General features: G+C 43.6%; 1 protein-coding gene and 1 long non-coding RNA gene across 4 annotated transcripts in view; one reads left to right on the forward strand and one right to left on the reverse strand.

Moving 5' to 3' along the window:
* The window catches only part of ncam2 (neural cell adhesion molecule 2), a 161,071-nt gene extending 157,749 nt beyond the window's left edge, over window positions 1–3,322 (forward strand). For 2 of the 3 annotated variants that reach the window (XM_062533931.1, XM_062533932.1), the window contains exon 17: window positions 714–3,322. In XM_062533931.1, the coding sequence (XP_062389915.1) occupies window positions 714–828 (115 nt within the window). In that variant the 3' untranslated portion in view covers window positions 829–3,322. The remainder of the gene's footprint in view (window positions 1–713) is intronic. The other variant, XM_062533933.1, reaches the window with a different exon arrangement.
* Window positions 3,323–12,623: 9,301 nt separating this feature from the next.
* Window positions 12,624–14,790, reverse strand: LOC134077747 (uncharacterized). Its single transcript, XR_009938748.1, has 3 exons — window positions 14,699–14,790; window positions 12,997–13,202; window positions 12,624–12,833 (listed from the first exon to the last, which is right to left on the reverse strand). It is a non-coding gene; the product is annotated as an uncharacterized LOC134077747 (long non-coding RNA).
* Between the last annotated feature and the right edge of the window lie 8,093 nt (window positions 14,791–22,883).

Here is a 22,883-nt window from a genome sequence, read left to right on the forward strand (position 1 = left end):
AACACACACACACACACACACACACACACACACACACACACACACACAGACCCACGCGCGCGCACACACACACACACACACACACACACACACACACACACACTGACCCACGCGCACACACACTGTCCCACACACATTCATATGCACACTCACGGACACGCTATAAAAGACCATGTAGGCCATAAATCAGATACTTACCTCAAATGTGCGCGCGTCCTTACACACACCAACAGCCATATCCACATTCATTTTCAGATGGCCGTAGAGATACACACACATCCATACAGCGCACACTTACTGCATGCACACGGAGACATTGAGATATCCACACATCCTCATTGTCATGATTTCTTTCCTCAGCATTCACACACACACACACACACACACACACACACACACACACACACACATTCACACACACAACATTTTCACCTTGGACCCTGGATCTTAGTGTATTTGTAGAGGAAGAGGAGTGGGTGACCTTGAAGTGGTTTGAAATGGAGACATTAACAGCAAGACATGATCATTAACAACCTTCATGCCACTTGCCCCCCACTCTGTTCCCTTTCTCTCTCTCTCTCTCTCTCTCTCTCTCTCTCTCTCTCATTCTCATTCTCTGTCTTTGTCAACCTCTCTTTTCTTCTCTCTTTTTTCTTTCTATCTCAACCTCTCTCTCTCTCTCTCTGCTCAACCCTCTCTTTTTCTTCTGTCAGGAAGCTACCGCTGAAAGAGGAGAACGGCAAGGAGATGCTGAAGCCGGACACCATTGAGATCAAAGTTCACGGTGACAGCAGCCTGCGTTCCACACAGGAGGACAGCAAAGCATAATGGGAGACCCACCAACAACCCCCCTCCCACCCCCCTCTCACCCCAACTTCCCCTGCCCCCCCCCGCCCCTGCCCTCCCGTCCCCACCCCTCCACCATGCAGGAGAGCTTTCCAGAAAGAACTTGCGCAGCGAGCTACTCTGAGACCAAAACCGAGCGAACCACGCGAGAATAGTAAACAAACAAACAAACAAACAAAGCAAACAAGCAGACGACGAAATGGAACGGAAGAGATATATATACACACACTCACACGCGCTGTCAAACACATACACACATACACACATGCACACACACATACAATTTGCACACACACACAACACAGACACACACACACACACAAGGATGCCTCCCCCCAACACATCACATCAACACACGCATCAGCTTGAGATGGCTCATCAGGGCATTTGCAGAGGTACTGTGTACATAAAAGAGGAGGAGAGAGCCACACACACGTCTCGTCTTTTGTGACAAATATCTTTTGGAGGACGCCTCCCATTGGGAAAAGTCCCCTGTTGATCGGTGATTGGTCCATTCCTCTCTTTTTCCTCTTTGTTGTTGCGCTCTCCTTCAAGAGAGGGGGAAGCGTGCTAGAAGTCTTGGATGTTGACTCTTTTTTTTGTCTTTTTCATTTTTTCTTTTTGCATTTCAGTTCTGTGTCACTCTGATAAACAATTGATGACCGTGTTGTTGTACACCTCTGCGGAGCTCCCCACGCCTGCTCCCCCCTGAGCAGAAATAACACAAAAGACTCTAGACGGTGTGTGTGTCGGAGCCCCTCACACACAGATACCCACTTACTCGCACACTCTTGTGTTCTGTCCATCCACATTAGGACATCAAGAGACGCAGTGCAGCGTATCATTGTCAAAATACTGCCCCGCCAGACACTCATACTCTGTGTGTGTGTGTGTGTGTGTGTGTTTGTGTGTGTGTGTGGGTGGGTGTGTATGTGCGTGTGGGTGGTTGTGTGCCGTGATGTGTGTGGGTGGTTGTGTTTTCATTTCCTTTTATTTCCGATTGAGTTGTGTCAGTTGTGTTCGTTTTTTTTCCATGTCTCATCACTTACGCTTTCCTTTAGTACCTTGTGACAGTGACCGCGTCCGCAACACCCAAGAGTGCTTTGCGACTTGCTGAATGAGAATGTGTGAAGCTCTTCGCGGTCTGCTTCTGGACAGTCCCCTCTCATTCCGACTGCGTCTAGTCACAAGTGTGGTGACATGACATGACGTAACATGGCATGGCTCTGAGAGTTCTCTTAGCGCTGTCTTCTAGTGGGTCTCTTGCATTGCTTCTGTGTCTCCTGCAGGCTAATCTAAAAAGGCCTTGGATCTCAGCGTGCCACTGATATGATGCTTTTTGTTCTCCTATTGTTGGTCGTATTATATGGGTATGTGTCAGAATTTGATGTTTGGGCACTGGGGGTACCGTAACTCACAGTGGAAAGAGTATCTCTCTCTCTCTCTGTTTGTTTGTAATGTGTGGAGAAAAATAGAGGGTGTATGTGTGTGTCTGAGTGTGTGTGTGTGTGTGTGTGTGTGTGTGTGTGTGTGTGTGTGTGTGTGTGTGCGTGCGTGTGTGTGTGCACGCGTATTTGCATGGCTGGGTTTGGATGTGTTTACATTGGGAATCCCACGTTAAAGACAGATTAAGAGAGATAATAAGACTGAAGTGATAGAAAAAGAAATATAAAGAAAATATAATAATTATTCTTCACGCTCATATGTAAATACCCATAACACAATTTCTTTAGCTATGTGAACACAAGTTACCAGCGACTATCAGTGGCGTCATCCAAGTTTCTCCTGGTGGAATGAGTTTGTTTCAGTCAAGAGGTCTGGTCTGTGCCACAAGACTAAAGAGTTTTGTTATGTTAAATAATGTGGTTTTAATGTGGTAGAGGAATCACACTTTTGTCACAATTGAGTATTTATTATTGTGCCCCTGAACGACTTCCCTCAAAAGCTGGGAGTGATTCAAATCACTAGCTGGGGAAGTGTAAGTCATGTTTGTCCTTGTTGGTTGTACATAGAGTAGGCTGGACAGTAGGCCACAAGGATGAGCAAATACTCCCAAAACACAAAAAAAATGTGGATCAAAAAACACAAAGGAGCCTTGCTGTTGCTCAGTAAATAAATAAATAAATAACATTGAATTGAATTTTTCCCCTGAAAAGAGACACCTTCATGCCGTGTGGGTTCCATTGGCTTCACATTCTGGGCACAGGATGTCAGCCATCACAGATGATTTAACCTAAAGCATAATGTGCTTGGCGTCATAATTCACATGCTTTTCTGATTTTGGTGAGACTACAATAGGGGTCCATCTGTCCGATGCACCTCAACTGACTCCACTCTCCAGAGAAAAAGGAGATGGATGCTGTCTCATGCCTGTCAGAAGAAGTGAGATGTCACCACAGGCTCCCCTGTACCCATGATACTCCTGTTACCCTGTGTCATTTTCGAATGTAAATAAAAGTGTCCTGATATATAAAAACAGCCTGGTTTTGAATACTAGTGTGTGATGTAGAAGCCATTGCCTCAAGGTAGGACTTTCTGTGGCTCTGAGCCACAACTGTAAGGTCTGAGAGGATATTTATGGAGGAAAGTGAAAGCCCTGGGCTGTCTGCGGCCTTGCTGTATGACAAGAGAACAATATTTCATATACCACTTTCCCTCTCTCCCTCTCTCCCTTTCTCACTCTCTCTCTCTCTCTTTCACTCCTTCTCTCTCTGCCCCTCTCTCTGTTTGTGTGTATGAAAACCCAATTGTATTTAAACTGAGTATAAGCCTCCAAACAGAGGATTAGTCTGTGGTTAAGGCTGCTATTCTGCAGCCTTGCCTTGACTGTATCTCTCTTCAGCCTTTACATCTGTTCCAATCTCTCATTGCAAAGTCAGTTATTCAGCCATGTAACTGGGGCTGCTAGGTTTGAGCACTGCACTGCATTTCAGAGATAAAAAAAAAGTGTATATCTTCTCTCCTTTCTCCCTATGATGCTTGCTCAATGAAGCCAGACTCCTTTAAACTTTAAAACTTGGTCCGCGAGTCTCTGTTAAGCCGGGGATTTTTGGAGTGTAACACAAGAGCAAACAGCAGTAAGTTGAAAGAATAACTCTTGCTTCTGTATACATTATTAAGGGTAGCCATGCTGGAGGCCTCATTAATGTGTGTAAAGAAGCTCACCTTTCTGCTCCATCACAGCATGAAAAGGTTGACTGTAGCGCGCGAGCCTTTATTCTTGAGCGAGACGGCGGACACGCCTCATCATTCTCAGCTTCTCCCGCTGTGGCCCTTATGCTGTATAGTTCTCTACCTCGAGATGTGTGGAAAAAGAACTCTCCTTCTGTCTGCAGCTGCCAAACTGGATCAGGTACAACAGAACATCAGACAAACTCAGGAACAACACCAAAAAAAAAAAATCTTACCTTACAGTTATCGAGGGTACACCATCATTGTAAACTTTCTAAAGGTGATAGCTGTTAAAAAGCATTGTTTGTTCCTAGGCCTTCACAAGCTGACCTGGAGTGTGTAATATGATCCACAGTGACGGTTCTCCCCAAGTCTAGACCTTCATCCTCCCGGAGGGAAATATGGTGCTATTACGCCGCTGGCTGTGGTGGGTAATATGGCCGATGATTTATCGTGTCAGCCCAAGTCCTGTTTGAGCTGCTACTAGACGGCATGGCCAGAGAGCAAACAAGCTAGTGGAGGTTTATAAGCCCTGTTTGTGTCCCTGGTCCACCCTGTTTGATCTTAAAGCAAAACTGTTTGGGCTTGTTATGCTTCTTCAGGAGCTCTTTTGACTTCATAGTCAATAACTGTAACAGCAATGACTAATGGCAAGGCCCGCATGTTTGAGCTGGGCTGAAGTCTGGTTCTGTTTGTGGCTGAGGACCTCATAGGGTACAATACGGTTCTTATATAGAGGGTGGGTCCTTTAGAGAGGAGGGAACCATTTATCATTAGCTTGACATCCACTGTCATGTGAATAACCGAAACCTACTTTGGTAGTCTTTGTTTCACCTAATATGATGAGATGATATGAATGATTCCTGGGGAGACATTTGGATTCTGACTGAGGAAATTAGCATTTCCAACATCTCAATGTCAAAGGATGACAGAAGCACATTAGTTCTCCCCTGCTGAGATAAAGTCTCGTGAGTTTCTTCTTTCATAAAACTGTCATAACACTATAAAAGCAAGGTACCAATATGTTTGCTAACCTTTTGCTTAAAATTGTAAAAAGGCAATATTGATTCAGTGTTGTTTAAAATATCAATAAAGCATTAACTTCAATGTAAAGCAAATAAATGTTGTCAATGCTGAAGTTAATGGTTTTATAACAAACTGTACACGTGGTCTAATGTTGATTCTCTTGATTAATAAATAATTTTGAATAATGAGCTTTTAAAGCTCTCCTTGAGGGGGTATTGCATGCTAGCCCTGCAGATCACAGATCTGCACTATTGCTTTCACGGGGTCCACTGATTATCCCATTCGTTTTCCTATTGAGTAAGCATCAGGCCAGTAACATTGTTTGCTACAGTTTACGGGTGTTTTAAATGTGTTTGCCCATGTTCTAATTAAACAAACTGCTTGCTGTAATTAGCAAAATAACACCCTTACAGACACCTGGAAATAATTGCATTTATAATTGTTTGTAGTCATTGAAGAAAATGCAAATGGTGGAAACGTTTAATTACTTTAATCAGACTGTGTAAAGTGAGACAGTGCGATTAAAGCAGAGCCCTGTTAGGAGCCACACCGGGGAGCCTGTGGGCAATAAGGAGAGCGATGAGCATCAGACGGGGGGGTAAACATCAGACAGGCACACTCATAAACATGTCTATATCAAGCACAACCGCTGAATCCATAACGCACACTGACACGGTTGACATTTACGCTGGGATTGTGTTTATCTGCTTAGTATGCTGCCAGTAGACATGCTACACATTACAGATTGTTTACTTCTACCTAACGTCATGTCTGCTCACTGACTTAATTTATATGCTTCTCTCCCTGAGGGTGAGAATATCATTCATTGAGATATTTGACAGGAAATGCATCCAGCTCTACTAAAGTTTGTAGACATTAAAGGCATGTTCAGTCCACATTCACTCATTTAATAGCGCCATTATCTGGTCAAATGTTGGGATATTATGTTTCTTCAAAAGGGTTGTTCCTATGTTTCTTAATCAGTCAGTGGGTTGGTTTGGGCATAATATTTTGATAGTCAGCGTATTTGGAGGAATCTGCTTGCATGTGAGACTCTATGAAACACAGGGATTACTGAAACCTGTTTGTGACTACATGCATACTGTGCCTATTATTATTTATTTTGGCTGGGGGGGGGGGGGGGGGTTGGCATCATCTGTATGCAATCTGCTGGTTGAAATGAATGCTATTAGCAGGGATGTCTTTATGTGCTCTCTCCACAAGGACTGGGAACTGGATTGTGAGTAAGAGTTTGTTGGTAGGATTATCAGAGAAGCCTGTCTTTTGGTGTGGCACACACACACACACACACACACACACACACACACACACATTTAGAAACATTCAGGACAAAGTGACAACACACACACACACACATATATATATATATATATATATGTATAACCTCACTATTTTATGCTACACTGAAACTCACTGCTCACTGAACAAATCCTTGGCTAAGCCTTCAGGGGTGATGCAATCCCTTCTGTAATCTGCACACTGCCAGAATCTCCCATGAAGCCTGGAGCCAGTCTTGCCTTTGCCGTGCTGATAATAGGAACTTGAAAAGGCGAACAAAAAAATCACATTTTTTGCGTAGTTAATGCTCTCGTCTTTTACAGTGAGAAATCACGACAAAACTTAAAACAGAACTTAGCATCATTTCCCATATCAACATGACAAACGTTTGGCATACACTCTCTCACAGACACACACACACACACACACACACATCCATACACAACTCCCAGCTAGAGAGAGAGTGGGACTTTGGAGCAGCTGATAGCTCGCCTGGCTCCCAGACTTGGGCAGGCAAATCCAGCAGTAAGCCCTCTGGCAGGTGCTCCTCCTTCATAATCTTCCTGCTCTCAGAATCTCCCATGATGCCTGGGGCTGCTTGGAGCACCTCCTCACCTGTGATAAGGTGCGCCCGTGGAACGGACTGAGATAAATGCATTATAATTAAAGAGATGGAGAGAGGTGTCAGGGGCCCTCTGCCGCTAATGCCTCACAGACTGGCATGCACAGATCTGAAACGCTGAGAGAAGGGGGGGGGGGGGGGGGCAAACAAGCATCCAAACACCCAAACAAAGTGTGGGGGGGGGGGGGGGAGTCCAGATGCCTATGAAGCAAACTCCCACCACCCTACACACACTGAAAATGGAACAAAAACAAAAAAACAAACAACATTAAATTATCTGGAATGTCGACAATAACAAGCGTCATTTAACTTGAGCGCTTGACTGAATTCGAACATACTCAATTGAACATTGACAATACTCAATAAAGCCAGCCCAATTAACTGGAAACATGTGGCTGGATTCGTGTGCGGTTCTCTTGAACTGTGTCCCCGCCATCATCATGATGTCAATGGCCAAGGTATGTAAATCAGCAAACGAGTGCAATGGATAATTACAGAAATTCAGAGTACGAGCGAAATTAACAGTCGAGAGCTAGTGCTAATGTATGCGTGCTCCTCTAAGTGATTTCATCAAAGTTAATGACAAGGGTTAATGAAAGGGTCCCTCTCCACTTACCATGACTGGGAAATCTGCATAGGAAATGAAAATGTGTTATAAATGGCTACCATAAATGTGCGCGGACACGTTTTTGTGTGTGTGTGTGTGTGTGTGTGTTGTTTATTTATTTATTAGCTGCGCCATTGTGATTCTGTTTGCACCCACAGTGCTGTACTTAGATCGGAATGCATTTACAATTTAGTCGGGGTGCGCAGATTTGGATTGGATTTTTATTAGCGCCGGCCTGAGAGAATGAATAACACAAAGCGCGCCCCGTAATGAAGGAGCCCCCAGGGTAGGTTAAAACAATCAATTTCCTAAAGACTGCCAATTTACTGCCTAATTGTTCTGTTGGTTCTTCTCCGGATTGAGTATAATTCAAATTCAGCCTGGATAGAACCGTTTCTGATCATTCCTGTGAATGCGGCCCATGCACAAAGCCCTCCATTAGGCCGTTTATCCCTGTTAAAAAGTCAAACAGTAGAAAAGTAGGCTTTCAGCTCGGAGAGAGGAAGGGCGAGAGGAGGAAGGGAGGAGAGGAGAGGAGGGATGAAGGGAGCAAGTGAAAAAGAGAGTTTAGAGGTTCAGACCTAGATCTGCCCTTCAACAGTTAATGGCACTGGCAGGGGAAATGTATAGTTAGGGTTTTGACAGAGAGTAAGTGGGTCTGTGTATTTTGGGTATGAATATGAATAAAGTCATCCAGCCATGCCTCGTTAATGAGACAGAGGGAGCACGCCTCCGACAGCTCTAATTAATTACACCATGACATTTATGGATAATGACCTTATGGTGGGTATCACACTGGATGAATATACATGGCTTATGTGTGGCAGGCCCAAAACAGTCCAACAGTGCATGTAGTGTCATGGATGTATCTTTCAATGGATCCCATGTAAGATGTGAAACTTGCAAACATGTGCACTCTTCAACCACACTTCCAATTTATGGAAGTAAAAATCATATTGTGCTATAGTCATGTTGATGTGGTCTGTTGCACAACGTAACATTCTTGAACCTCACAATTTATGGAAGTAAAATCAATAAGCGTAGCCAGGCATAGTGCATAGTCATGTTATTGTGTGGGAAAGTGGTCAAGGAGTTTCCAAGGGCAGCAGATTAGAGGAAGCCACATCAGTGCATGCATCCCCAACACTGGCTGCATTCTAAGCACAAGATGACTGTTTGTACAGGAATAGGCCTATACTGTCACTGCAGTGCACCCTGTTTATGATGAAATGAGACACGGTGGCATTGTGGCTCCACCTCCTCCACTCACTCTGACATGCTGAATATCATCACATTATCCCCCCAAAAAACTGGAATTAAAAGGATTAAATTGCTATTTCTCTTCCCCACCCTGAGGGCCTAACACGCGTTATTCGATTAATTCACCGGATTAGCTGCTAAAAGGAAGTTATTCAGTCACGGCAATAACCTCCCTGTCAAAACCACCTACCACAGTCACCTGTCTCCAGCCAACAGCCTGTCGAATGCACACAGCACCTCCGCAGAAAAAAAAAACGAAAACCCTGAAATCTCCCATTTTAGCGGAGGTCACCCTAGGATCATCTCCATTCCAGTAGCATCCTGTCAAGCACAGGGCTCCAGGAATGCTGCGATCCATTAGCATCTGCCAGGCTGTAATTATGGAATCTGCATACCTTAATTAGATCTGATTGCAATAATGACAACGCACTGCGGCATGCTGAACGGGTGTTGCTGGGATGTTAGCAATGTTGCGGTACCTTTTCTGTGCCACGGCCGTGGCCTTGTTCTGATTACAGAACACGTGTCGCCATTTTTTTTCTTTTTTCCTTTTTTTTTTTTTTTTTGGAGCACACCGCAGGCGTTTTGCTGAAATGCCACTCTAATGGAGATGACAAGGAGCTGTGTAATGAGCTCGGAGGCAGGTGATCACCCGTGGTGCAAATGCCGCATTCCCCCCCCAAAAAAAGCCTTCCGCGGAGGCGTGTTTCTGTGTGAGTCGACTTTAACCCTCTCCGCCGGCACATCCGTGCCCACTTGTGCGGAGTATCTATCTTTAGATGAATGGCCGCCGTAGGTTCCCCGCCGTGCCAGTCGATGACACTCCTTCCCCGACCCGCACGCGCTGCAGTCATACATCACCCCGGCGCGTCACACACGAGACTGGCACTCGGGGTATTTATGGCGCTGTGAGTTCACCCGGGCAGAACCATACATCGACAACGCCAAAATGATGGGGACGCCGGCGAGACAACGCAGGGGCTCGGGACGCTCTCGGGGGCCAGGAGGGGGAGTGGGGGAGAGGGGGTCGGGTTTGGGAGGCAGCATTTCCCCCCCTTGTGTTTAGTAATTGCTTGGCTGACTCTGTCATTTCCGCTTTCGGTGGGCCGCAGTCGATAAATCAAATAAATGAGTCCAGGGCCGAGGTTAGCTGTGCTCCACAGTGCAGAGTTCAGCCCTTTTCTATTGTCTGAGATTTCTAACAAACACACCACCATTGATCTTGGCCCAGGACATCAATAAATGAGGAGAGTGGAGAGGAGCAAGTAATGTTCAGACTCGGAGAGAGGGAGCGAGAGACAGAGGAAGGGAATGAGAGAGGGAGCGAGAGACAGAGGAGGGGAATGAGAGAAGAGAGACAGAGGGACAGAGCGAGCGAGAGGAAGACAGAGGGCGAGAAAGAATCCCTATCGTTTAAACGCATACAGCCGAGTAAGTGGAGCTTACAGACCAGTGAATTTAGAAATAGTATGAGGAATTGCAGAGGTAGTAAAAAGCCTATAGAGTGTGGTGCTTAGCCTATCCATATTACCCCCGCTCTTCTGTAAATGGTTTCAGCTGGCATAAGCACTGCCTGCAGTTCTGTCTAACAGCCGTATATTATCAAGCTGCCACACAATTCTTGTCATGACAATATTTAGTGCAAATATTATTTATATTTATCAATTTTAAATGAAGCATTTACAAATGTTCTCTGCAGTCATAGACGACCACTTTATTTTACATCTGCGGCCCTTTGAAAGCAGATGGATCATTCAGTATTGACAACTCAGACCGAGGCTGGCGGTGGAACAAATCTGACCCTGAGCGATTTTCAGCTGACCTGTTTTAAAGACATATTTGGTGTTGAGAGTGGACTGGGAATTGTGATCAGAATGAATACGGAAGTCTGCGTTGGCCTGCAAACAGACATTCCTATTGTGTTTTCATTTAACCCTTTGCAGACTGCACTGAACATTCCATTTTTTCATACTCAATGGCCTCATGGCACAAAAAGGTGTATTGTGTGATTATGCTACATGGCAGAGATACAATATACCCACCACTGTAATCAGGAGAAATAGGGCTTTCAAATGGTATAAAATATAGCTAATAACTTTTAAGAGTTAAAATATATCTTTAAAATTCAACCCCAAAAAACACGAAAATAGCAATTAGTCAAGATTAATCTCATTTTTTCCCCAATTTGTGTTGTAGGTAGAGAAAAACCTAGAGTATATTGGAGATTCACAATTTTGTCCTCTATTCACTGAAAAAAACAGAACCAATCTGTCACCTTTTGTTCAAATGTTATGACACATTTATTGGACCTTTGCAGATGGCACAAAACATTCCGTTTTTTTCATACTGATGCCCCCGTGACACAAAAAGGCTTGTTGTGTGGATATGCTAGATGCTAGAGATATAATATACCCATCATTGTGATCAGAAGAACTAGCCCTTTAAAATGGTATACATCATGGTTAATAAGTTTAAGTGTAACATACATTGTTTTTAAACAAGACCTTCAAAATTCAACCTTAAAAAACACAAAAACATATATTTGTCAAGATAAATCTTATGTTTTACCTAATAGCTATCACAGATATAGTGTGTGAGATATAGACAATGTTGTGCTCTCTTCAGTGAAAGAAACAGAATCAATTCATTACCTTTGGTTCAAAAGTTATGATCAATTTACTCATAACTGCAAGTTGAAGTGACGAGTAGAATTTTTAAAAAGTAGAATGCTTTCATTCCCCGATTTAAAATTCAACTCCAAAATACACAGATATATTGGTCATGTAGTAAAATAAGTGTATTTAACCATCTCAGTTGTATAGCTAAATGTGGCATGTTTTACCTTGCCTTAAAGGGATATTCCGCCATTTGTGGAAATACGCTCATTTTCCACCTTCCCTCGAGCAAAACAATCGATATTTACCTTGTTCCCGTTCATCCAGCCATTCTGTGAGTCTGGCGATACAACTTTTAGCTTCAGCCTAGCATAGATCATTGAATCGGATTAGACCATTAGCTTCTCGCCTGCTAGCTTCATGTTTAAAAGTGACTAATATTTCTGGTAATTTTCCCATTTAAAACGTGTGTCCTCTCAAGTTAGAAAGTGCAATAAGACCAACAGAAAATGAAACCTGCCGTTTTTCTAGGCTGATTTGACATGGAACTACATTCTCATCTGGCGTAATAATCAAGGCAACTTGCAGCTACTGGCACTACTACTGCTTGATGTCTATGGGGACTATTTTCAGATGCTGCGTACAATATCACTGCGCCTATGGTACGTTTGCAAGTTGCCTTGATTAAGAGCCAATAACCTTTGTGAGTGAGGAAAGACTAAAGGTGAAGTAAAGACTAGCTGATGGAGAATGCTTCTCTCTCATTCTGTTACAAAAACAAGAATAGAGAAAAGACACTGACACAAGTTTTCTAATGGAAAAAATGTTTTCCATTTTATTTTAAAATTGATCAATTAGGCCTATATGAAATCTTTAGGAACCCAGGTATAACACTAAAACAAACAAGCAGTAACTACTAGAACTACAAGAGTAAGAAGACAACACTGTAACAAGCGTCTACGCTTTCTACCTGACATGGGCCTGTCAGGGAATGGCTAACCAAACCTAAAATAGATTGTCATAAGAATGTTAATTAGTAGAAATGTAAATGTAATGAAACTGTTACCACTATTCCTGTCATTATTATAACAAGTAATGCCCTTGTAACAATAAAAAATGTGCACATGCGCAGTTGCACACGCGCGTGTGCACACAAACACAAACATTGTTACTCAGCTGAGGATGATGGGAGATCACTCCCCTCCTACTCCTCTTCTTCCACATCCTCTTCACCCAGTAGCTGGCTATCCAGGTACTCCTCCATGTCCATCCCTGCATGATTCTGTAGTTGATGCTCACCGATGACCTGGAGCTCCTCAACGGTCAGTTGTCTCCTTTCCCTGAGAGACTCCATCAACCATGCATACGGGCTCTTCTCCCCCTCCATCTAAAATTTATGAGGAGAAAAAAAGATAAGTCTGTAAATAACTTACTTGGTTGTTACAATACAATCTGAGTCAACTCTAACTATGTCCTTTTTCACTAAAGACACGGTCACTGGAAGGCTAACTGATGATTTGGAGAAATAACACACACACAAACATAGTTACCCAGCTGAGGATGATGGGAGATCACTCTCCTCTTCTTCCACATCCTCTTCACTCAGTAGCTGGCTATCTAGGTACTCCTCCTCTGCAGTGTCCATCCCTTCATGATCCTGTAGTTGATGCTCACCGATGACCTGGAGCTCCTCAGCAGTCAGTTGTCTCCAGAGAGACTCCATCAACCGTGCATACTGGCTCTTCTCCCCCTCCATCTAAAATAATGAGGAGGAAAAAAAAAAGCCTGTAAATAACTTACAATACAATCTGAGTCACCTCTAACTATGTCCTTTTTCACTAAAGACACGGTCACTGCCTGGAAGGCTGACTGATGATTTGGAGAAATAACATTAGCCTGTGAACTCACTTGAAGCAAGTTAGTATTAAATCCTTGACTAAACATTATAGACCAGCTTGCAAACCAATACCGATATAAGACAACTTGAGCAGGAAAATATACGACAGAAACCATCTAGAGAGCGCATGTATGCACACACACACACACACACCGTGTTATTTCCTGGCAGCGTAAAGACGAAATATTGTGTCTCGACGTGGAGTAGAGAAAATACCCACTTCAGTTCACAACATGTTAACGTTAGTTGCAAGTATCGCCACTATACTCTACGACCTAAGCAATAGTTATGACACTATACTACACGTCTTCAGTCATGCACTCATACAAAAGTAGCCGACAATAAACGAAAACCTTGCGTTAGACCCTTGGCACAATCATAACGTTTGGATACGTTAGCACCTTTCAAGTTTGACAGATCATATTTAGCAAGCTAGCCAACTTTGCTGCATATAACTGTAAAATGTGGTACATATTTCGACGAAATAACTGGTTTATTTAAGAATAAAATAGCCTACCAATAGATGTCCTTCACATGAGGTGATATAGATAGATAGATTTGAGCAAAACTGATCAGGAGGGCGCGTCGCGGGCATGTCGAACCAAAAATATTTCTGGAGCTGGAAATGTACAGCTAGCGTGCTAACGGTAATGACTGCTGTAGTATTACCTGACAGGCTATTTCGTTCAAATTTGAATACATATCTAAAGTAACAGTCCTAGTAGTTAGCTTTCCATGTTTTCCATGTTATCCCCCAAGAAATCATTGAAAATAGTAACAGTTTACTAAAGACAACTGTTTGCTAAAACACCAGCAACCAGCTGATGTGAACACAGACGCAAATGGTCATATACACACGGTGCAATTACTAGTAAAATGGCTAAATAAAAACAACGAAATAACTGGTTTATTTGGGAATAAAATAGCCTACCAATCAGGTGTCCTTCACATGAGATGATATAGATAGAGAATTTGAAATACACTGGTCAGGACAGGAGGACGCGTCGTGGACAATATTTCTGGAGCGAGAACCTACAGCTAACGTTATGAGTTGCTGTAGGATTACATGACAGGCTATTTTGTTCAAATTTAATACATATCTAAGGTGATAGTCGTAGTAGTTGGCTTATCATGTTTTACATATAGTTAGCTGCTACCCCCAAAAAATCATAGAAAATGGCAACATTTTACTAAAGATACAGTTTGCTAAAACACCCGCAAATATCGCGAGCTGAAGTGAACGCATACGGTCACACACTCACAGTGCAATTACTGGTAAAATAGCTAAATAAAAACGATTTTGAAGTAATAACGTGGATAGGTATTAATAACAACAGATAAAAAGACTGTTTTACCTCAGTTGATCCACCAGTTTGTCCTTCAAACGACGTTATGATGTCTGATGTATGGTGACAGCTGGCATTGCTCCTTCAGATTCAGCAGGCAGAATGACGTTTCAACTTCTTGTTTTCTCTTCAAGCAGTGAAACAGTTTCGCGCCACAAATCCCTTAACCAATCATATCACTGTAAAGCCTATGATGTGACGTTTATGAGGAAGTTTTCATTAATAAAATCAGTTGAAGTATGGCGGAGTTATTAGACTCAACGTCATCGGTACTGGGGTACCGATTTTAGAGCGTGCCGCCTGCAAACAGACATTCCTATTGTGTTTTCATTTAAAATGCAAGGGCTATTTGTGGACCTCCACTGAATATATAATATCAGGCAGTGCAGCACCCCTTCCTTACTCCTACACCAGTTGTTAGATACAGTACAACAGATGGTGTTGTATATTGATATCCTACAATATCTGGAAGTGCATTTAACGCCGCCTTCACATTAGCACTCCGTAATTCGCAGTGCTCCCCTGTCGGACGTCGGACTTGACCGTTGGAAGTGTCGGAGGCTTTTCGAGTTTGGGAGTAAAATGTACAATAGTGCTATTTTATTTCTAAATTAATTGTCTAACTGCCCTAATATTGTTAAGAGACCATGTAAGACAGTGACATGACAAAAAACTTCGTTTGGAAATAATTATTTATCTTACATCAACCGTTCATTTTATTTTTCACAAGATGGGCTTGTGCACCACTATGGATCATACACGTTCCTTTTCGATTACTTTTGTTTTAAACTTTATCGTTTAAAAGCATGTAATATGACATTATAAAAGAGAGATATTCAATTTGTTTATCAGTACCATAGCAACGCTAACTTCCGTCGGATAGGAACAGTCAGTTGCTGTCGTACGAGTTCAATTTTTTCATCGCATGCGGATGACCAACGGACCCGATTTTTTTCGCACCGCACTGTTCGGACCCATTCGCATACGGTCTGCGAATCTCCATAGGAAATGAATGACTTCCGGCCGTTACGCAGCCGTATCTACTGTGCTAATGTGAAGGCGGCGTTAGAGTGCGCTGAGGATGATGCTGCCATTGTAAAGGTGGGTATAGATTGCATTGTTTGCTATGATAACACTGATTGTTGTAGTAGTAGTCGGCAGGCCAAGACCCTGAAAAACACTTTTGATGGCATTTTTTGTTAAAAGTTGGCAACCATGCTAGAAGTTATTAGAGGGCTCTGAGGTTCCAGAATCCAGTGGTTGCCAAAATCATATTCATAATTTAAGGTCAAATTTGAAGGTCAAAAGGTCAAAAACAATAGATTTTATGATTCGTCTTTTTGGGGGGCTCTATTTTCATGGCATTCTTTTTTAAAAAGTTGGCAACCATGCTAGAAGTTATTGGTAGGGTCTGAGGTTCCAGAATCCAGTGGTTGCCAAAATTATAGTCATAATTTAAGGTAAAATTTGAAGTAGTCGGCAGGCCAAGACCCTAAAAAAAACTTTTGGTGGCCATTTTTATTCAAAGTTGGCAACTATACCAGAAGTTATCAGCATGGATTAAGGTTTCAGAATAGAGAGCCGAAGTCCCGCCCTTCTACTTCCGGTCTATGGGACCTATTTTTCGATTTTTAATGCATGGGAGTCAATGGAGAGATAAAAATTATTTTTTGGTCCCGTTCGAGTTGGACCGTGCATTTCACATATGATGTGTGGGAATTTAAAAGATAATTTTCCACATTAATAAAGTTCTGTTTTTCGTTAGACTTTAAAAGTTATGTAAGTTTTGTGCGAATCCGTTCAGTGGACTACATCTCTTGTCTCAAGCGATGCACGTCACCAACTAGCAAACGAGAGGCTGGCTAGTTAGCTAGCTACTATGCTAGTTAACGGTTACATCTTGCTGCCAGCTAAGTCACTTAACAGCAGTGTTTGTACAGTCTATGAATGAAATACAACTTATCTGGTGTGTTTAATCCTCTGACTCATGATATTTTCATCGGCAAGGGGGAAGCTCAAATAAGACCTGTTGCTGGCGCCCGTGGCTGTGAATTGGTCTAACGTCACTAACGCGACTGATGTGTTTGTAGTCGTTGGAAACACGATCTTTCACAATGTTGTAATTCACTAGTTACAACATACTTTTCAAATGTCTTTACATGAAAAATTGTCATTAAAATTGACAAACATCATATGGGTAATTCAAGGCACAAGACAATCGGGACCAGAAAATAATTTATATTTCTCCATTGACTGCCATTAAAAAAAAATCCAAAGATAGGTCCCATGGAGGCAAACGGAAGGGGCGGGACTTCGGCTCTCTATTACTCGGTTGCCAACATGGAACTTGACCTTTAAGGTCAAATATTGAGGTCAAATGGTCAATTGAGGTCAAACTTCAAGTTTTCTTCATTTTGTGATGTACTTTCATGAAATATAAGATTTCAAAAATAGATATCGGATATTTAGTACATGAGGTATAGAAATTTCAAATATATGAATAACTTATTTGGACATTAAGAATTTATATTGCCATTACTTCTTTATGGTAATAACACAAAACATTTTCTAGAGTACAGTATATATTGCTAATGAATAACAAGAATGCATGTCAATAGATTGCTCCTTTATTTCAAGGCAAAAAAAACCTAATTTAAATGTCAATGCAGACTGTCTGAATGTTTTTGTAATATTTGTCATAATGCACTTACTGTCAGTGATGGGCAGTAACGCGTTAGAAGTAACAAGTTACTGTAATCCGATTATTTTTTTCAAGTAAAGAGTAAAGTAAGGGATTACAATTGCAAAAACAGTAATTTGATCACTGTTACTTTTCTGCAAGCAGGCTGCACTGCGTTACTAAACCGTGATTTTAATTGCTTTGTGAGACTGTCCTCTGACTTGTAGGCTATAACGTGCAACACATTGCGAGAGATGTTAACAACAGACGTATATCAGCAAGACAATGGAGTGCGGGAGAGAGCATGACCATGCTGCATTTAATAGCCTGGGGTTTTCCTAAACTTTCATTTCATTTCAATGACTTATGTACGGTGGCCCTGAAGTGCAAAACACAACAGCAAATCACACAACACAACACAAAAAGAGACAACACAACACAAATAAGACAACATAACACAAAAAGAGAAAACAAGTGCACTGGTTCGAGGCCAACTCCTCCTGACCCTGAATTTCCCCTTGGGGATCAATAAAGTATCTATCTACTGTATCTATCTATGTGTCCTTGAGCAAGACACTTAAACCCAGTGCCCCAGATACGCAGGTGTGCACCTTGCATGGCAGCCTCCGCCATCAGTGTGTGATAATGTAAAGCGCTTTGGGTGTGTGCAGAAGCCGATGAAAGCACTACATAAATGCAGTCCATTTACCATTTACCAACACTTGATGATTGCGTGGCTAAGGAAATGCCCTGTTCCAAGAAGTTGCTTGGATCTGATAGCGTGTGATTGTAGAACCAAGTGTCCTGCACTTTCCTTAAGAATGGACAGCCTGCATGCAGTTGAGATGCTGATAGATGTCTTAACAATGCAGGGATGAAACACGCTCTGGACATGCTCTACAACAGCAACAATAAGTGCAACATGGTAAATATTACAAAACATTCAGACATTCTGCACTGACATTTCAATTTTTTGCCTTGAAATAGAAGAGCAATCTCTTGACATGCATTGTTGTTATTCATTAGCAATATACTCTAGAAAACATTTGGTGTTATTTATACCATAAAGGAGTAATGGCCATATACATTCTAAATGTCCAAATTAGTTATAAATATTTGAAATTTCCATCTAATATTCATTTTTAAAATCTTATATATTATGAACGTACTGTACACCACAAAATAGAGAAAACCTGACATTTGACCTGGATTGACCTTTTGACCTCAATATTTGACCTTAAAGGTCAAGTTCCATGTTGGCAACCGAGTAATTCTGAAACCTTAATCCATGTTGAAAACTTCTGGCATAGTTGCCAACTTTGAATAAAAATGCCACACATTTTTTTTAGGGTCTTGGCCTGCTGACTACTTCAAATTTGACCTTAAATTATAAATATGACTTTTTAAAAAGAATGCCATGAAATTAGAGCTCTCCAAAAAGACAAACCATAAAATCTATTGTTTTTGACCTTTTGACCTTAAAATTTGACCTTAAATTATGAATATGATTTTGGCAACCGCTGGATTCTGGAACCTCAGACCCTACTAATAACTTCTAGTATGGTTGCCAACTATTATCAAAAAATGCTGTCAAAAGTGTTTTAAGCACATTTCCTGGTGTTGGCCTGCCGAATATTCCCTCGGAGGGAGACGTCAAGGATGTGTGTGTGTGTGTGCTGTGGCCGCTCCTGGCCAGCAGGCTGCATCCTCTGCTGGGCTAATCATTTGGGATTATGAAACACGTTATCGCTCCCGCAAATTCAACACCTCAGCCATGAGGGCTCTCCCTCTCCCACGAGACAGAGACAAAGAGAGGAAGGAAGGGAGAGGAAGAGAGGGAGGGAAATAAAGAGGAAAACAGTGCGTTTACCGTACGTGTTTATTACGCAGACACATGCCGTTCATTTCGCCGTTCGAGAGACAGGTGGAGTGAGTGAGGGAGGGATCTGGATCAGCGCTGTCTGTCTGATGGGCGGTGTGTGTCTGGCGCTAAAGGGCTAGCGGTGATTAGTGTGCAGCACTGACCCGTCCTCTCACCCTGCACACAGAGCCGGGGCTGACAGCGCCCTGCAGCGGTGGACGTCCGTCCCCCGTCTCCCCCGTCTCCCCCGTCTCCCCCCTCTCCCCTGCCACCTTTGAGGTGTCCGTCACGTTTCCGAGGCTCTGATCCAGAGCGCCGGCGCGGAGGGGAGGGGAGGGGAGAGGAGGGGAGAGCGGGGGACTCCAGCCTCCGACACGCTGATGTCTCCAGTCAGGTTGGCTCGAGTGGCCACTGACCTGCCGTCAGAGAGGGTACACAGGATGTTATGTTAGCAAGCACTCCTCAGGCGTGACCTTGATTGACTTTGAAGGCTACAGCTGCCAGCGGTTTTTTTTTCCTCCGGTGATGTTTCTTTTCACATGGCTGTGGCTGAGTGAATGGGTGGGATTGTGCTCTGGTCCGTGGGCAACGCTGATTGAGAGGCGCCCGTATCAGCTCTGGTCTTGAGCTCAGGGAGGCCGGGGAGAGAGAAAAGCCGTCCGTCCCGGTGAATGGCGGCGAGGAGTATTCATCAGTGGCATGTTGACGGCGCATCCCTGGCATTTGTCCTCCCCGGAGAGGCAGGAGAGAGAGGGAGAGAGGACGAGGTGAGGGGGGGTTATGGGGGGTAGTGAGAGGTGCATCGCCGCTTATGAGCCTGTCAGAGCCGATCACTGTTATTTTAACCGCAGTCACCCAGGCTCCCTCTTCATTCTTTTGGCACTGACACACACCCTCACTCCTGACAGGCACCCCCCCCCCCTCACACCTCCCTCTCTCCCTCCACCCCCTCTCTCCTTCCATCCTCCTCTCCCTCTATCTCACCCCCCCCCCCCCCACACACACACACACACATCCTTTTATGTCTCTCCATCCCTGCATTCCTCTCATCTCTCTCTCAAGGATGAAGTGTGTCATGGCGGCACTGTGGGAGGGTTATGAGAGGAGACGAGAGAGAGCAGCCCTGTTCGGACAGCGCGGGCCCTTTCAAGGCCTTCCCTATTCACAGTGCACTCCGTCAGACTACAATAAGTGTGATTGGGGAGGAGGGAGAGAGGGAAAATAAAGGAGAGCGAGAGAGAGAGAGAAAGAGGGAGTGAGTGAGAAAGAGATGCTTTCAGAATGATCACAACTGCCACCTCTTTTTGAAACTGGCAGCGTTTCAAGCCCGTTTGACCCGTTGCAAAGACTCTCCAAAGTGATTTGGACAGTAATAAATCCATTAATCCTCCCCGGCCACGGAGATGCTGTGTATCAATCAGAAGCCGTTTGGAGAGAGAGCCATTACAGATGCATTACAAACGACCTTCTGTTGACCATGGTGCATTTTAAGGCCCCCGCATCACCCCTGGAAGCGCTCACAGACGCTAAAAAAAAGACAGAGTGTCCTACGTTGCTTTTAGAGCCATTTTCAGCAGATAGCCACTCTTCTACCGACTCACTCTCTCTTTCTCTCTGTCTGCCTCTCTCTCTGTCTCTCTTTGTCTTGATGGAGAAGAATGCACTTGGACCCTTGTTCTCACACTGCATGAACACAAATGGCAAACAGAGACTGTCTGCGTGGATGTGCGTTTGTGTTATGATTACGCTGCCATGCAAATGTGTCGACTTGTTCTTTCTGAAATAATGCATCGTTACAGCAATATACTTTGCAGTGGCTGTGTTGTGTTTTCATTTCACACGTTAACTCCAATCTTTTGCCCTGTCTCTATCTCCCCACAACAAACATCTTTGTTATACTCAAAGTTTGTTGTTTTAAGAGAAAATGATTTCTGAGCTGCTTCAGTACATTTCTCCATCTATCCATTGAACTGTGACCAGTTGTGTACAGTATACAGTATGCATCTAATCTAAGTGAACTATTCCAAACTACTCTACAGTGGTCTACTGCTCAGTGCTAAACAAAGGTGGTACTCACATCCTGCCATTTTAAAGCAACACTAAAGAGTTTTTCGTACCTTAAAATAATGTTTCCGAAATCATTACAGGGGTTCATCAACTTTGTAACAGGGTGAACGGCACTTCTGCTTTCACTTCGTGGCCCTCTATCAGCTATAACCGCACTATGTAACTTTACAAGGTGGGGTAGTGTATCTGTAGTTTGATGAAATGAGACATCAGAAACTACAAATTTGACTTGCTTCGATGTCGCAATACATCATACTTTCATAAAATCATGCAACATATTCTACCTTGTCTGTTATTTGCTGGATAAACAAATAGCGTATATGCAAAAGAGGAAAAGTGCTTTAGTGTTGCTTTAAAGTTTAGCTGAACCCTACTGGGTTTAATTTTATTTTCATATTTATCTCAGCAAGCACACCTCAAAGCAATCCACTATATTTTAAGTAAACTTAACTCATTTCAGCATTCAAATAGACTAATTTGTAATTTCGTTATAAAAGTATAACTTCAACAGAACACAATCTAAATGTGAACACATTTGAAGTTACAAGCCCCCACTGGGAAACAGTTGTCACTGAATCACTTGCGAACTCATTCTGTGCCTCAGCAGTGCGGCTGGCACTTGTGTTCCTCCTCCTCCTCCTCCTCCTCCTCCTCCTCCTCCTCCTCCTCCGGAGCTCAGGTGGAGCGTCGGATTGGTTTTTCTGCTGCGCTGTGGCCGGAGTCCCGTCTGGCCCTTAGGCTGCCCGCTGTGTGCCTGACTGGAAAAAAGAGCACCTGGAGCCAGAGCTCATCAAAATCAACACCAAACATCTGCTTCCCCTCCGCCGCAGGAGACGGTGGCCACGATGGGCCAAACCTACCTCACGCTGTAGTGATATTTTCTCTCTCCCTCTCCCTCTCTCTCTCCCTCTCTCTCCTCTCTCCCTCTCTCTCTCTCTCTCTCTCTGGATTGGTCTGAGTGACGTGAGCCTGGCACCAACTCCTCTCCGGCTGTTAGCCACTGTGGTTGGAGTGGATGGAGGAGTGAATGTGTGTGTGTGTGTGTGTGTGTGTGTGTGTGTGTGTGTGTGGGGATGGGGGGGTCAGGGATGGGGCGGTCGGACGTGACAGGCACACCTGCTCAAGTGAGGCGGCGATGGACGGCACCAGCTGTTTCTGGATGTAGCAGGTCGGCGCGGTCAGCTCGACGGGGCCCGTCAGGCCAGCCCGAGAGCGCTCGTGCCAGCCGAGGCTAACGCCGGGCCTCCCCGGTGCCCGGGGCAGAGAGGGCAACCGCAGCCGTGCACGGTGCCAGACTTTATTACGGCGACCCCGGCCGTCAATGACCATCAAGGGTCATCGTGCTCGGAGAGAGGGGGAGCTAAGAGAGTCAGGAAACATTACAAACAAGTCCGGCCAAATGGCCGACAACAGATAAAAAGAGACTAAAAAGCTCTGTGGTTAGATGGGAAATGTGTCCAATTCAAGGGTGCTCTTTATTGAATTTCATTGTTTGTGATTACAGTATTGTAATATTGTATAGTTCTTCCCACTATCTCTCTCTCTGTTTCTCTCTCTCTCTCTAGCCCTCCCTTTCTTTGTGTGCA

The sequence above is a fragment of the Sardina pilchardus genome, chromosome 4 (assembly GCF_963854185.1).
Source record: "Sardina pilchardus chromosome 4, fSarPil1.1, whole genome shotgun sequence".
Taxonomy (NCBI): Eukaryota; Metazoa; Chordata; class Actinopteri; order Clupeiformes; family Clupeidae; genus Sardina; species Sardina pilchardus.